Below are 15,022 nucleotides of genomic sequence, written 5' to 3'. Positions count from 1 at the left end.
TTTCCATGACAGCTCTTCACTTCTTCCCCAGGGCTGGAACACCAGAGCAAATTACAAATATTTATATGGTTCTAATGATTACAACTTATTTCTGTGCCATAAAACAAGAAATCTGAGAGAAAGAGAAGTTTCTTGGAAACCAGCATCTCCCCAGTCTAGCTTGCTGCATATTGCTGAGTGCAACACCAAGCCTCTGTTGATTTCCAAAAGTTTGCTTTAAAATGATTATATTGTTCTCAGTGTCTGGCCTTGCCTCTCCTACCCTGGGCTCTCAACCTTTTCTGAACTGAGAATTAAAAGGTGCAACACTGCAATGATAGAGAGCCATGAAACTAGGATCATTAGAAATGAGTATTTTGCAGGTCCAAAGTTTCAGAGAGTTATTTAACCTTTAAAATAAATTGTAGAAAATCACTGTCTTTGCATCATTTCCAGTGAATAAATTGGGTAATAAAATCCTTTCGCCTTCAACCTCCTCTACCCCAATTTTTAAAATCATGTCATTGGATCTGGAGCAGAAATGAACAATTTTAACTGCTTGGAAAAACATTAGTCATGGAAACATCTCATAAAAATAAGCTGTGTTCAGCTTATTTGCTCAGTCTATATTTGCTTTTTCCAAGAAAATGAAAAAAGAATTTACTTTTCTATTTCAGGATTACTTAACTGTTCTAAAACTCCGTACTTAAATGTACTTATGCTGAAAGTCTTTGCATTCAACGGGCTCAATATTTCATCATCTATGCTCATAGTGATCTAGATCCCAGATATTTTTCTAAACGCACCAGCCAGTGGATGAGATGGTAAAAGTACCCTACAAAATAAGTTTTGCTGCAGCACAGAGAACTCACTGCTTTTTTCTTTGGATCAAATTCTACAGGTTTCCTTTCATTAGGCAAAACATTTTAGATTGCAGAATTTTTCTGTAAGCCCAAGCAGAGAAATTTTATGGTGTTACATTACATTACAGTTGACATTACATCTTGAAGAGGGATTTTCACTGCAGCAAAGCCTTGGTCATTAGGGCTTCTAAAACTTTCAGTCAGCACTCCCATTCTCACATGACTTGCTAATCTCAAGGATTCATTTTTGCCATCTAGTGGCTTTGAGCAGAATTAAAAGAAATTTGCTAATGACAAATTTTAAAATTATATTTTGTGACAAAAGATGGCAGCTTTAATTTATGGTTATATTTGAAAAAAAATGTTTATACCTGGAAAAGAGGACTCTTCCCTCCACCTAACCATTTAATGAACACTGAAAGAAAACAGGATTAACGTGTGGCCACTGAGACTCTGTGAAAAGAACACCTGAGGTTACTGCATTGGAGTGTGGGATGGGGTTGCACTGACTGAGGGAGGAGGTTACTCAGAGGACACCTCATATCCAATGTGTCTTATAGCAGTCCTGGAAATTCATAAGACAACCCAAGCAGAACTCTCTTCTGCTGCCCACCTCCCTTCTACTTTGGGGGGTGAATAAGGAATAATATTTAACAAGTTATTTCCCAAAAGTAGTATAATGAACAGACAGGCTTAAAGGAGAGGCTCTTTTTACATACAAATAGATGCCATAATAAAAAATTAATAGAACTTCACAAGTTCCATTCAATTTTTTAACCCACAGTACATAGTGCTCATTAATAACAGTAACTCAGGGTAAAAATATTTCATTTTATGAACGTATAATATAACATTGATTTAAAAGATACAAATGAAGAAGCAACAAAATGCACTGAAGTATTTCAACACCAGCAGCTAGGAGGCATCTCTGAACTGGATATCATTGACTAGAATCTCTCCATTTTCTCTTAAAAATATTATGATGGAAACTCCCTTAACATTCAGAAACATAGAATGGGTTGGGTTGCGACCTTAAAGCTCATCTAGTTCCAGCTTCCACCACTCCCATGGGCAGGGTCCTTCCCAGTACTACAGCTTCTTTAGAGCCCCATCCATCCTGGCCTTAAACACTTCCAGGGATTGAGAACCCACCGTTTCTCTGGGCAGCTGTACCAGTGCCTCACCACCCTCACAGTAAAAAATTCCTTTCAAATACCTAATCTAAACCCTCTTTCAGTTTAAAATTGCTCCCCCTTGTCCTATCACTACACACTCCTGTAAAAAGCCCCTGTCCCTCTTTTTTACAAAACAAAACCTACTTTGCACTTAAAGATAAAAGTGTAGTTATACTTCATGGAGAAAACATGATCCACAGTTTCACATCCTTTCAAAAATATAAACCCTCCCCAATTTCACAAAATACAATTACGTGAGCTCCTGTCTCTAAATTTTTGAATCTGTTGTAATTGAAACCCATAACAATTGATATTAAATTTCAAGATAAAGAGATGTCAGCATGAAAGATCTGGTCTGTCACTGAGCAGTTTGAATTCTTCCCAGTTTCATGCCTATTATTTCAGATGTATGGATAGTGCACCTGAAAATTAGTGATTAAAAAATAGGGAACAGAAGCCTGCCCAATTTTAGTAATGGCAAAAGATGGAAATTGACTTAAAACAAAAACATCTTACAATCCTTTTATTTACATTTGAAATAAAGGTTTCAAAAAATATACTGTGAACTTCCGTAGTTGTTTATTAATGAATATTTTGAAAATCCAGATGAGGCATTCCAGGTTTTTTAAGATGCTGGCATTTTATTTTACAAATGCATAAAAGTAGCACAACTTGTATAAAAAAATGTAACAATACAGTCAAGTACAAAACAGTAGAATATCACACGAAGTCTGCAAGATTCTTTTTTTCTTCAAATTGTTTGTCTACTGCAAGGGAAAGGGCCTGAAGAAAAGTTGACATTGTAACACTGGGGGACTGAAAATAAGAGAACATTTTGTTAGACACACCACAGCAACAGGCAGACATAGTATTTTACATACAAATCACAGTATTTGAAAGATAAATATTTGAATTTTATGTTACAAAAATTGCAAAATGTTATAAACCAAACTGCAAGTTTATTTAAAATCAGCTAGCACAGCAAGTCAAAGTAAACCTGTGCAAAGTCTTCAGTCACAATACCGCATATTCGCTTAGAAAAAGGTTTTTAACACATTATTATTATAAAGTGGTAGAGATTTGGGGTTTTTTCAGCAAGAAATTATAAGAGCACCAATATTAATGTTCATTAATTTAAATAAAAGTACAGTGCTCTTGGGCAGGTCAATCCCATCTGTCTTCTTCAATCCCATTCTAAATTATGAGCAGCACATAACTGTTTCAGTAAACTAAGCTACAGAAACAAGTGTAATTTAGATTAAAAGGAAGGTTTGGACCAATCTTTCATTTTAGGAAACATTCAGATTATCTTCCTGCCTGTCCCAAAACCAACCCAAAATATAATGACCAGAATAAAGTCACTTGAATATAATAAACTTACTTGAATATAAAGTGCATGTGCTAGGAAAGGAAGCTTTCTCAGGACCCGGCCACCAAGACCTTCACTTTTTCTATGGTAAAACAGAGGCAAGTGCTGCTTAGATGCTAAATATCTACTCTTAAAAGAAGGCCTTTCCTTTTTCCATGTTTCTCCATTAAATTGCTCTAAAAGAACCTCAGATGACAATTCAACAGGCCACTTGCAGCTCTTTTAGCTGGAGCAGGGAGTGAACAGCCAAATCCTGCTTATGGGAGGCTACACAGCACAGCACAGCACACACCAATAGCACCGGTACAGCTGCCTGCCAATGCTTACATCAGGCCCTTCACATTGTTTTGCTGATCTCATGAATTTTGGGGGATTTCTACCACCACTGTACAGCGTGGTACAGACACAACCACTTTTGGAAAGACTAGGAAAAAAACTGGTTTGAATTCTGGACCTTATGGGTACTGCCTGTCTCCTTCTAACCACCATTTACACAGAGTTTCCTTCACCTCACCCACTTGGTGTATGCTTGCATCTTCTCCAAGAGCTACTTTGTGTATATAAAATACAAACCTCTGTGTCTGGAAAAACTTACTGCTTTTACTTCACTCCTCACTGGTTAAGACTGCATACTTCAGAAACAGAAAGAAAACACACTTTCCACACTTTTTTTATGAATATTGTTTTGTTCCATAGGGATCAGTACTTTGGAAAAAAACATTGCTTGATATTGTGAATATCATTTTTATTGTTTCAAGAACTGTTATGCTGCAGTGAAAGACCATTTGCTCTACCAGGATACTCAGCAAACCTCAACACTGTCCATTTACACTTTACTCCTCTCCCCCTTGTTTCTGTCCACTTATATCTCCATGCTAAATACTTATCTAGCAGATGACAAGGCATTTCAAGACACTTTCTTAGCAGGACCTAAGGCTCATGCTATTTCTGCTAAAGCGCATTACAATTCCCAATATCCACTGGAACCTAAGGCTAGTCTAGCCAGCAACTTATCAAGAGGACTTCAAATATTTGAAGCACAAACCAGAAGCAGTACTAGGCCAAGCCAGATCTGAGACTAAGAAATGTTAGCAAATTGCAATTGATTCCACTTTTTGTCCCCTGAAGGTTTTTGCACCACCCGACCCAGAAAAAAATTGGTTACTTTTACACACCATTCCATTACTCAGTATATATGTATGAAAAAAGTAGAATTTCAGAATCTTACCTTGAGATTTCTTTTAGTACAAGGCTTAACCTTGACACATTATTTTCTACAAAGCCAATCATCTCGAGCTCTCTGAGTGTCAGAAGCTGCTGTCGAGGATATATTATTTGACACTAGAAACGAGAGTTACACACTGTTGTATGAAGAATAAATGCATTGAAAATTAAATTCTACAGTAAGAGTGGAAATACAGAAAAGGAATGAAATTTATGTACTTTTGTTACTTAGGAAGTATGATTAAAATGTAAAAATCTACTAAAATATGACATTTTACAGTTTTGCTTTCAAATATTACCTTCATCAGTTCTTCCAGGCAAGAAAGATATATTCTAAATATTGCTGCTATAGATGGAGGTCCAATGTATTGTTTTATGTCAGCCCTGTCTACAAAAGCCATGTCAATTTTCTCCGTAATATTTGAAGTAGTCAGGATAACTACATTGGGATACCTTCAAGACAGAAACAGATTTTTAGGTCACATGTAAAAAATGTATCTCCTTTTGTGACTGGCAAGTTGAGACCTTGCTTCCTATGATTCAAAAAGTTTTATGCAATAAGCTGTCACATCGTTCTTGTCAATCAGGAATTACACTAAATGATCTGAAGCTCTTGGCCAGGTATCACCAGGCTATTTCAATGCATAGACTCTTTCCTTCAGCTGTTTCTCAAGTGTCTGTAGTTCCTCTAATTCTATTTCAGAAGTGATAAATATTAATCAGCTAGAACCTACTGGCATAGCTTCTGACATACACCAAAAAAGACTATGAAAAGAATTGTAAATTTTAACCTTTAATCAACAGGTTTTCCATTTCAATTTTGATGTCTGTTCTCCAAGCAGACATCATGATGATCTGTCCTTTTTCTCTCCTGGTCTTTAGGGGAAGCATACTGTCCATAGATTTGATTGTCCACGAAGGTACATGTAAAATATTCTGCTGGATTACTCTTATTTCTTTTCAAAATTAGCATCATTAACAAAGAATAGTTCACTAACTAATCTGGTTTAGTATTCCAAGTAGGAATTGAAATTTAGCAGGAATAGATATACTGAAACTGTCAATTACCTTTTGCTGTTGCAATAATATGCAAACAATACCTTTTAATCTGATCTATTTGTGTCAGCACAGCATTGACCACACGAATAGCATCTGAAGGCTCTGTGCCTGCCTTGAAAGCACTGCGGGCTGCTGTGAGGCTTTCCACCTACAAAAACCCAAACCAATCAACCAAAACAGCAACAACAAAATCACCAAACACCAAAAAACCCAAAAAGATAGCACTTTTGGAGTCCTGGCAGCAAACAGGTAACCCATGAAATGCACCTTCAGATTCCTGTGCCTACTACCTAAAACTTCTTCAAAATATTTTTTTAGGTAGGAATTTCCAGGGACAAAGAAAGGCATGTCAAGGAAGCAAAGTGAAGTGAGGGAAACTCCTGTTTAGACAGCAGAAGAGAGGCTGATTTTCATTTTAAATTTTGGAGATGGAGGAATGGGACACACCACCAGAATAATGAATAGGATGAATTTATATTGAGCTTCCCTAGAAGAACTCCAATATAACAAGCTAATAAGGTACATACTTACTAAGTTGCTTTTGTATGCAAGTTTGAAGAAAATCTTACGACAATGAACTGAACCATTTTTAAAGTTTTTAGAGCTTTAACGCAAATAATACAGATCTGGGCAACTTTGAAGCTCAAAACAATATTCCACTTGTAAACATATAGCAGCAAGGGAAATTCCACCAAGAAAGGTTTCTAATAATTTTCAGCTGGATTTTGACTGCTAAGTCATAGTGAGTTCCTTCCAAACTTCTCAAATCTGCATCAGCCAAGACTAAAGTTCACTCATCTAGCTTACAAAATAGCATAAATGTGCTTTTATTCTTCTTTATGAATGAGCACTATTGCAGCTCCTTCCCATCAATTTCCATTCTGCTGTATTTTATGTACAACAATGCTATTGGACTCATACCTCATCAATCAGTACAAATACAAGAGCATCTCTGTCATCAACTAACTCTTGGATCTTCTGGAACATCTTGGTTACAAGCTTGCCACTCTAGAAAGACAACATATGCATATGTTAACTATTTCCTTACCACAAAATTTTCTAAGGCTTATCATAATTAAAGATGTAAATGCCTGGGTTTTAGAACAACTTTCTAATAAAACCTTTTCTTTAAGCATTCTCAAACACATTAATTATTCTGAGCAGTCTCTGGTGAGCATACTTAAGAAACAAGCTCAACAGAACAATTAGTGTAATTTCTAAAATACAAACTTTATTTTATTAGGTATATCATCAATACATACCTCAGAAAACCATTTAGAGAAAAGGCTATGGCTGTTTATCTCAATTAACTGTCCATATCTATACCTAAAATATGAAAATAAAAAGAAGTATCAGCTCCATTCTAAATAAAAATCAGTGATATCATTAACTTCTATAAGTTTCATTCCTGACACTTTGACCCTGGAATTCTGTGAATTAGTACTTTAAATTACTTACCTTTCAAAATAGAATATATATTTGATCGGTTACTTTTGTTGCTGGAAGTTCTCATGTTGCTGAAAATGTCACTAGAATTCTGTATATTAAACTGCTATTAGAATTTCTTCATTAGACCAGGGTAAGGAACTCTTACCATGATAATTGCCTCATTCCTCTCTCCGTGTAAGATTTTCTTCAGTATAGCAAGAACTGACAAAGTATCTCAACCACACATTACACAGCCTGTGATTTTCATACATTCAGTTTGGGTTAGAATCAGATCATGCCAATAATTACACATTACTTATGCTAAACCTTGTGTTTTATGTAACATCCATTTTCTAATATAAATTTGTTAAGTTGTATAAATTTGTTAAGTTATATGAACTTTTAGGGCTTAATCTTATTATAAAGTATAATGTATATCTGTCTGATATACAAACTCATCTCTGCAGATTGTGGCATTCAGACAATCCAAGTACAAAAGAAATCAGTTTAAAAAATCACTACCTATTAAAACCAGGCTCTATCAAACATGAAGATACAAAACCCAAAATATTCCTCGATCCTTTGTCCTTTAATATTCATTGACATACAAAGTGAGCAAAAATCACTGTACTGCCACTGGAATGTCTTTTACACACCTGGGCACAAATAATTACACATTTTACAAGGCCTTAAAATATCCTAATCAGTCTAGCAGATCAATTTTATTGCTAGCTTGGTGCACTACAAAAAAAGAAGATACATTAGCACTAGGTACAAGTTACTTAAAATCAAATATGAAATATATGTGGGCTAGTGAAAAAGAACAACTAATTATAATAAGCTAAAATGAAAAATTAAAAAAAAAAAATATCACCTGTATGACAGCCGAATTGTCAGCTTCTGAGCCAATGCTTTACAGAGAGAAGTTTTCCCAGTTCCAGGAGGGCCTGGTTTGAAATCAGATGCACACATTACACATAGTCTGCATTAGATTGTTAATGACGTCTAATGAATTTTTAACTACTCTATTTCATTACAGCACTAATTGTAGAGTAAAAACACAGCAGATAATGATTGTGCACACCAGAGTATTTTGAGGAAATTGCTTACTTGACTACAATCCTGGAGCTAATGTTTGATTTTATATGCTGTTCAATTATTAGTATAATTAGTGTAACATTTTGTATGTAGACACTGTAAAGTTGAAACACTCAACAGCCACAGAAGCAAAGGGTATCACCCCTGTAGGGCTAATGCTCATCAGCATTCTCTATAATCAATGCTATGCTCCACTTTGCATCTTCCTGAATTACACTCTTCGAACAGAGAAAACGGAAACATATCATGATCAGTTTGGTCAGCTGTCCACTTTCCCAGAAATTTCTTCCTTGGGGCAACCCAGATCCTCTTGGGAACTATACTCTGGGACAAACTTCTTGGATCTGGCTTAATACCCCATGGAAGAGCCACAAAGACTCCAAAGAGGCAAGTACAAGCACAGTTACCAGAGTATGAGTCTGAAATAGTCTTTCAAACAAAAACATCCTGAAGCTTCTAAATTGACTGTTGTAACTTAAGTACAATCAACAAATATTTCCACTATGACCATTTATTTTTGAACACCAGCCTTGACAACAAAATCAATACGTGTTTTATAAGGTAACAGATTCAGTTGATGCTAATCTCAATATAAAATAATATTTGTGGTATAACCTCCACAGTAAGATAAGACTGACTGAAGATTCAGCTTCACTGAAATAATAGTAACTAAACTAGCAAGAGTTGGCAACAGAACACAGTGTCAACAGCACAACACAGATTGTTTTCCCAGTTTCCCAGAAGATTTTATAAAGCTATAACTAATAAAATATTTAGTATTGCAGTAGAAGTTTAATATATGCTTCCTAACATCTTCAATATCTACATTATCTTTGTTCATTATGTAAAAATGCAACAATATCACTTAAAATTAAGAAATCCATAGTTGTCTCTGCACTGTAAATTTTAGAATTTAAATTCATGCAAAACACAGTACATGTGAACATTGATTTGACTCTGACATTACAATTCATCCAAATTTGTACTGCTGAGGTGCTGCTTTTGTATCACCTCATCTCACTACACAGGACTGCAGTACAAATCTTTCCAGAAGGAAAGTATAAACAGACGGCCAATGGATCTACTTGGTTTAAAACAGATCATTTTTACCATGCAGCAAAACAACTCTGTTCCATGATATCAGGTTGCTGTCAACATTTTTGTCAGAAAATAATAATGTTGTCGTCACATAATCGAGTAACTAAATGAAGAGGACAAATAGACAGAAATTAGAAACATAACAACAAATACAACTACAAATAGAATCAATCTCTAATGACGCCTCTATTGTGTACTCATAACAATAACAACAAAAAAGAGCTCATGTCTTCTAGTCTGGGCAATGTTATTTCTGTAAAGGATGGGAATTACTTTCTGTCCTGCCTTCAAGAATAAGAATAGCATGTAGTTGGCACAAATGGAGTTCCAGAACTCTTAAATGAATAAATTAAATACTTTAAGGAAGGGAAATTGATTTCATTTTTCACTGTCCCACGTACTGTGTATCTATAAAACACAAGCTGCCTGAGCACAGAGTCAAAGATTTAAACTCTGGGTCTTGTTTAGATGTTGTACAGCTACACATTTGTTTAGTTTGTTGTAGTCAGCCCACTAAACAAAGCATTTCCTGTCACATTTACTTCCCTTTTACTTAAGCATTTGTATCAGCTGCTGCAAGGGATTTGTAGATTAATTTAGTCTTCCAAATAAGGGAAAGTTGTATTTTCTGGAATGCTTGCTTTGAAAAATGCTGCAGTTTCATTTTAGAATTATCTAGAATTAGAAGTAGAGAACTCTTTAAGTAAAATTAATATGAACTTAAGGTGTGAATCTATAATGACTTTTACCTATAACACCTGATAACAAATTATCTTCTGTGGCTCTTACCGGTAAAGAGCTTTTGATCCCTATGTATTGATGGGACAATACAATGGTGCTCCTGCATATCTCATGCTGGAGATGGAGTAATCACACAACAGCAAAAACAACTGAACTTAATCCACATATTTTTCAAAATTCTATCAACACTGTGCTACTTTGAAAATTCACAGCAACCATTTCAGAGCCCGTAGAACCCAACCAAGCTCAGGCATTTCCATGGTTTAAAGAATGAAGATTTATCACAATTTTACAGCAGTAGTTCTAGTTTTAGCCATTAAACGCAACCATGTCTTTCTGCCCATATACACTTATACTCAACAGTGATCAGCTTGCTGTTATTTAGTACACCAGCAAATCTAATTAAATAGTTTTGTCATTTCACAGATGACTTTGAAAGCTGTTCCATAAATTAGACAAATGTGGATATATTAATTGATATTTACCTTATAAATTAAGAAGTACAATCACTGGAATGTTTTGCTTTTCTGTATTTGGTTATAAAGACTTAAGTGAGAATACTGTATCTATAGTATTACAAATAACCTAATGAATTAATTATTTGTGTCCAAGAACTTCATTTAGAAGCTGAATAGAACTATTTGTGAGTTTTATTTGCATCACAATTACTAAATTTCAGATTACAGTATTACTGTTCCACAAGCTCTGGCAGTTATAAACAACCTCTGATGAAAGCAAAGGATCTTCAAGCTAGAAAATGACCCCATGGAAGTGTTCTGCTTCTTTCCAATGTCTTACCAGCATTCAAGTGGCAGGGCACCCAGCCCTGGTCAAATAATTGAATATGTATTTGGATGAACAGTAACAGTGCTGGCTGACATTACTGCCAAGCCCATTAACTGTTTAGCTGCTGCCAGAAACAAAGTTAGACTCACTTTCCCTTCTGCCCAGCCTACACCCATATCTCTTGAAGTCTGACGTAGCAAACTTCAAACAGGCTTAATTTCAGATCTTACTTCTCCTCAAGCAATCGTAATTGCTACCCATTTCCAACTTACATTTGATTTTACTTCAGTGTCATAGATAAGACTTTCCCAAAGGCCATGGAATTCAGCTGCAAAAACAATATATTATATACCTGTTTAGGATAAATCAATCTGGAAACTTGTAACTCATCATTGCAGCATAAAACAGTTTTCAAATTATGCTCAACTAAAATGGAGAATTAAGAATAGATATATGAAAGCAAGCAAAGCATCTGTGAGGAAAAAAAAAAAGTTATTTTTCTCAAAATTCAAACACCACTTTCTAACAGACAAGTAGAGCAGTTTCCCAGCTTCTACTTCCCCCAATAATTGTGATGAGAAATTAATGTTAATTTCTTAACATGAAATAAAAAATATCATTTCTTCCATCCTTAGTAGAGGATGAACTTACATTTCACCAAGGGAGCAATGAAAACTTATGGTAGGAGGAGGGCTCTAAGGCAAATTTTATCATTCAAGTTAGCTTTTTTTTTTTTAACATCAAGATGTAGAGGATCAAAAAAAACACGTAGCTGAAAAACGTGTAAAAAACTAAAGCTGCCATCTGAGTATCAGTCATTCCTAGCTGTTGGCTTCTAACTTTCAGCAAAGAAAAGTAAAAAAGACCGAACTATAGACCACAAAATTGTGGCAATAATGTCAATGTATCAGATTTAACTTCCCGAAAACTAATGTAATGGATAATTAGGCACTTCACAACATGGAAAGAGTAGGAAATGTTTCAAAATTATTGTCTCTCTGAGCTAAAGCTCACACCTGTGGTCTCCTTCTAGGCAGAGAATCCCACTTCCCTGAGCACAAGACAGTAACAGGCAGGTCTGGCTATATCAAGCCTTATTTTTCCTCTCCAGAAGACAAGGACTACATCTCTTTACTTTGTCTGTTTCATGTATAAGAGCAGTAGTGTCTTGGGGGCTGGAAGCCAGCAGTGGGCTTCAGAAAATGAATATTTAAAGTGCTGAGGCTCTTGTGGGTCTTCAAGTTAAATAAAACTTGGAATGCAACCACCAGTGTTAAAAAATTGCATGCTTCTGATTATGACTATATATTTTAGACCACAAGACCACACATCCACAAGTGAATATATGATGTATTTTGGAATCACTTGCAGTAGTTCAGTCAAAACTACAAAGGAAAAAGCCCAAACATGTTTTTTTCTATAGACAAAGAATAAATACAAATAATACCTTTAACAGGTAACTATAAACACTTTTAGCCTTTGCAGTATTTTCTTTATTGCTCTAGAGCTTCCAGAAATGTCATGCAGGTACCTGCTGGTAGCACCCAGTGGTGAGCTGCATTGATATCCTCATTCTCTTCCTCCAGGTTTTCAGAGGTTGGTCCTTCTTCATTCAGATGAAAAATATGAAGACAAAGACTGCTCATGCTCAGGTCAATAGGCTAGAATGAACATAAAAAGATTTCTTATGTGTCATATTTCTCATTCAAAGCAAGTTGAACAAAAGAAAGTTACAGTTCTCAGCGGGCATGTATCTCTGAAGCCTAATACCTCTGTTTCAGACCTTACTAAGCAGTAAAAAAAAAATTTAGCCACTTTCTCCTAGTTATACTAGTCAGCCTAAGAAGAGATACTACATCATCCTGTAGACCTTGTCTTGCTTATGTCCTTAGGGTACCAGCAGTCTACCTACAGCTAGTTCAGGGGCTGAACATAAACAGAGCTGCACATTCTTGACCAGGAATACCTGTCTGTCCTCAGGAATACCTGTCTGTCCTTCAGTTTCAGCTCCGTATCCACAATCGACACAGACTGCACATTGTTGTTAAGGAAAGCGTCGTCAAACTCTGTCCACTTGTAATCACCAAACACGATGTTGTGTCTGTTCAACAGCTTTAAGACACTCATCCTAATATCTTCTTTCTTGGCCACACTAACAAGAAAGAAACACCATTACTTTATGGCATTGACATTCATAAGGAAATCTGAATTAAGTGTTGGAATGCGTTATTTCATACGTGAGGCCTTCATGAAAAACAGCTTCCATCTCACACACACCAAAAAACCCAAACAGCAAAAAAACCCCCCAATCCTAAAATAACAATCAACACAAAAAAACCCCAAACCCACTCAACCCTCCTCCAACATTCTACAGGAAAAAAGAACCTGTCAGATTCAGTCAGTCTGCAAAAGCAACAAGCTTGATAGTTGCTTTTAATTTGTGCATTAAAAGACATCATAATTGGCTCTGTTTGAGATCCTGTCAGGGGATACTGAATGAGACAACTAGAAGACTTCAAGAATGGAAAGCAGTTATGCAATCTGTGGTTTAGTAGGAAACCCAGAAAGACTCAGAGCCAAGCTACAGACTGAATCTGGTAAACTTAGCTTGGAAGCTTCATTATACTTTCAGAACAGCTGAAATGTCAGGATGGGGACATAAGAAAAGGGGACATTCTAGAAAAGACAAAAACTACGGGAAAAAGAATAGCATTTGAAGATTTAACTTAATTTTGCAATTTAAATAATCTCTAACCAGTGCAAATTCTCAGTTCTCCGTTAAGCCTAGCAAAAATACCACAGGGAATATTGTACACCTCAATTTTCCTAACACCTCAAACATGCTCTCCCATATCCTCCAGATATCCAAAGTGATAAGAACTGGATAAATGGACAAGGAGGGCTGGACTGTCCAGCTCAGAGGGCTGTGATTAGTACAAAGATTAAGCAGAGTTGTCAGTAACTTGGGAGGGGAAAGGCAGTGTGGTGCTGTTAGCATTGAGACAAGCACTGTTTTTGCATCCTTGACAATGAGACGGAACATAACTGCATCAACTTTATGGCTAACACCAAAGCAGGGAGAACTGTCAGTATTCTGGAGGGCAGGACTGCTGTTCAGAGGGACCTCTGCAGATTGACAATATGGTTTGACTGGAAGCTTTTGACGTTCAGCAAAGGTAAACATGAAATCTTAGCTCCCCATCCACTGCCCAGACAAGAGCACAGATCAGAGGCCAACTGGATAACACGCAGTTTTGCAGAAAAGGGCCCACAGGTACTGGTGGACAAGTTGGCAATAGGTCAGCAGTGTGCCTCTGTTACTAATGAGGACAACCTTATTTGAGGCTGTGCTACCAAGGCTGCAGATGTTAGGGAAAGCAGCTGTTTCCACCTGCTGACTTTTTAAGACCACATCTGGAGTACTGTGGCAGTTGTGAGCACCGACACAAAAGAGACAAGGATAAACCGGGGCAAACCCAAAACGCGGCCAACAACTTGATTATGAGACTGGATGACATGACCCACAAGGTGAAACTGAGAGAAGTGTATTTGTTCAATCCTAGGAAGACACAGGTGAAGAAGCTCCCGGGAGAGCACCGAGAAGGCAGAGCTGGGTCCTGCGGGTTCTTGCAGGCGCGAAGAACGAGGCCAAAACAGGCGCAAGTGGCAGCAAGCAACGCTCTGATCAGAGACCTGCTCGACTTCTGGACAACTTCCACGTGGATCTGTGCGCTGTCACACACGTTTGGGAGCGCTTGCTTCAAATCTCCAGCGGCGTCATCCATCTCTCTCGCTCCTAGGGGAAAAGCGATACCAAAGAGAAGCGACTTCCAGCAGCTGCTGCACACCCACGGCACGGACGGCCCTTTCCCGATGTCCCATTCAGGTGCGCGCCGCCCACCGCAAAAGCCGGGTCCGCGATCGGGACCAGGATCGGGATCGGCACTTCCCTCCCTCAGGAGATGGCGACGGCAGCCTCGGGACACGCCGCGAGCGCAGTCTCGCGTACGGGCGGGCGGGCGCGCCGCTCCCGCCGCAGCGCTGGGGACAGGGAATCACCTCGGGCAGGCACGGCCTCGGGAGCGACGGGAATTGCGAGCGCGGGCGAGCCTGAGGCACCGGGCACCCACCTCGGCAGCCGCTGTTTGTAAAGGGCGCGCTGGGCGAGGCAGGGCCGGCCCCTCACCCGGATCTTCCTCCGC

General features: G+C 37.6%; 1 protein-coding gene across 1 annotated transcript; it reads right to left on the bottom strand.

Annotated features, from left to right (window-relative positions):
* Window positions 1-2,637: 2,637 nt before the first annotated feature.
* Window positions 2,638-14,996, bottom strand: TRIP13 (thyroid hormone receptor interactor 13). Its single transcript, XM_058833637.1, has 14 exons — window positions 14,880-14,996; window positions 14,514-14,616; window positions 12,807-12,972; window positions 12,352-12,481; window positions 11,093-11,148; window positions 9,306-9,396; window positions 7,972-8,044; window positions 6,932-6,995; window positions 6,591-6,677; window positions 5,711-5,817; window positions 4,910-5,063; window positions 4,615-4,727; window positions 3,399-3,468; window positions 2,638-2,833 (listed from the first exon to the last, which is right to left on the bottom strand). The coding sequence occupies exons 2-14, from the start codon at window positions 14,603-14,605 to the stop codon at window positions 2,738-2,740; spliced, it is 1,299 nt and encodes a 432-aa protein (XP_058689620.1). The 5' UTR covers window positions 14,606-14,616; window positions 14,880-14,996; the 3' UTR covers window positions 2,638-2,737.
* Window positions 14,997-15,022: the final 26 nt, after the last annotated feature.

This window comes from Poecile atricapillus, chromosome 2 (genome assembly GCF_030490865.1).
Source record: "Poecile atricapillus isolate bPoeAtr1 chromosome 2, bPoeAtr1.hap1, whole genome shotgun sequence".
NCBI lineage: Eukaryota > Metazoa > Chordata > Aves > Passeriformes > Paridae > Poecile > Poecile atricapillus.
This window is presented reverse-complemented; position numbering and strand designations above follow the sequence as displayed.

Coding starts and splice junctions, on each gene's coding strand:
- TRIP13 (XM_058833637.1), bottom strand. CDS start 14,605: ATGGATGACGCCGCTGGAGATTTGAAGCAAGCGCTCCCAAACGTGTGT. Junction 6,678..6,931: donor TCTCTAAATGGTTTTCTGAG/GTATGTATTGAT, acceptor TTGTCTTTCTAG/AGTGGCAAGCTTGTAACCAA. Junction 5,064..5,710: donor CAAATAGATCAGATTAAAAG/GTATTGTTTGCA, acceptor TCTGTCTTGAAG/GTATCCCAATGTAGTTATCC.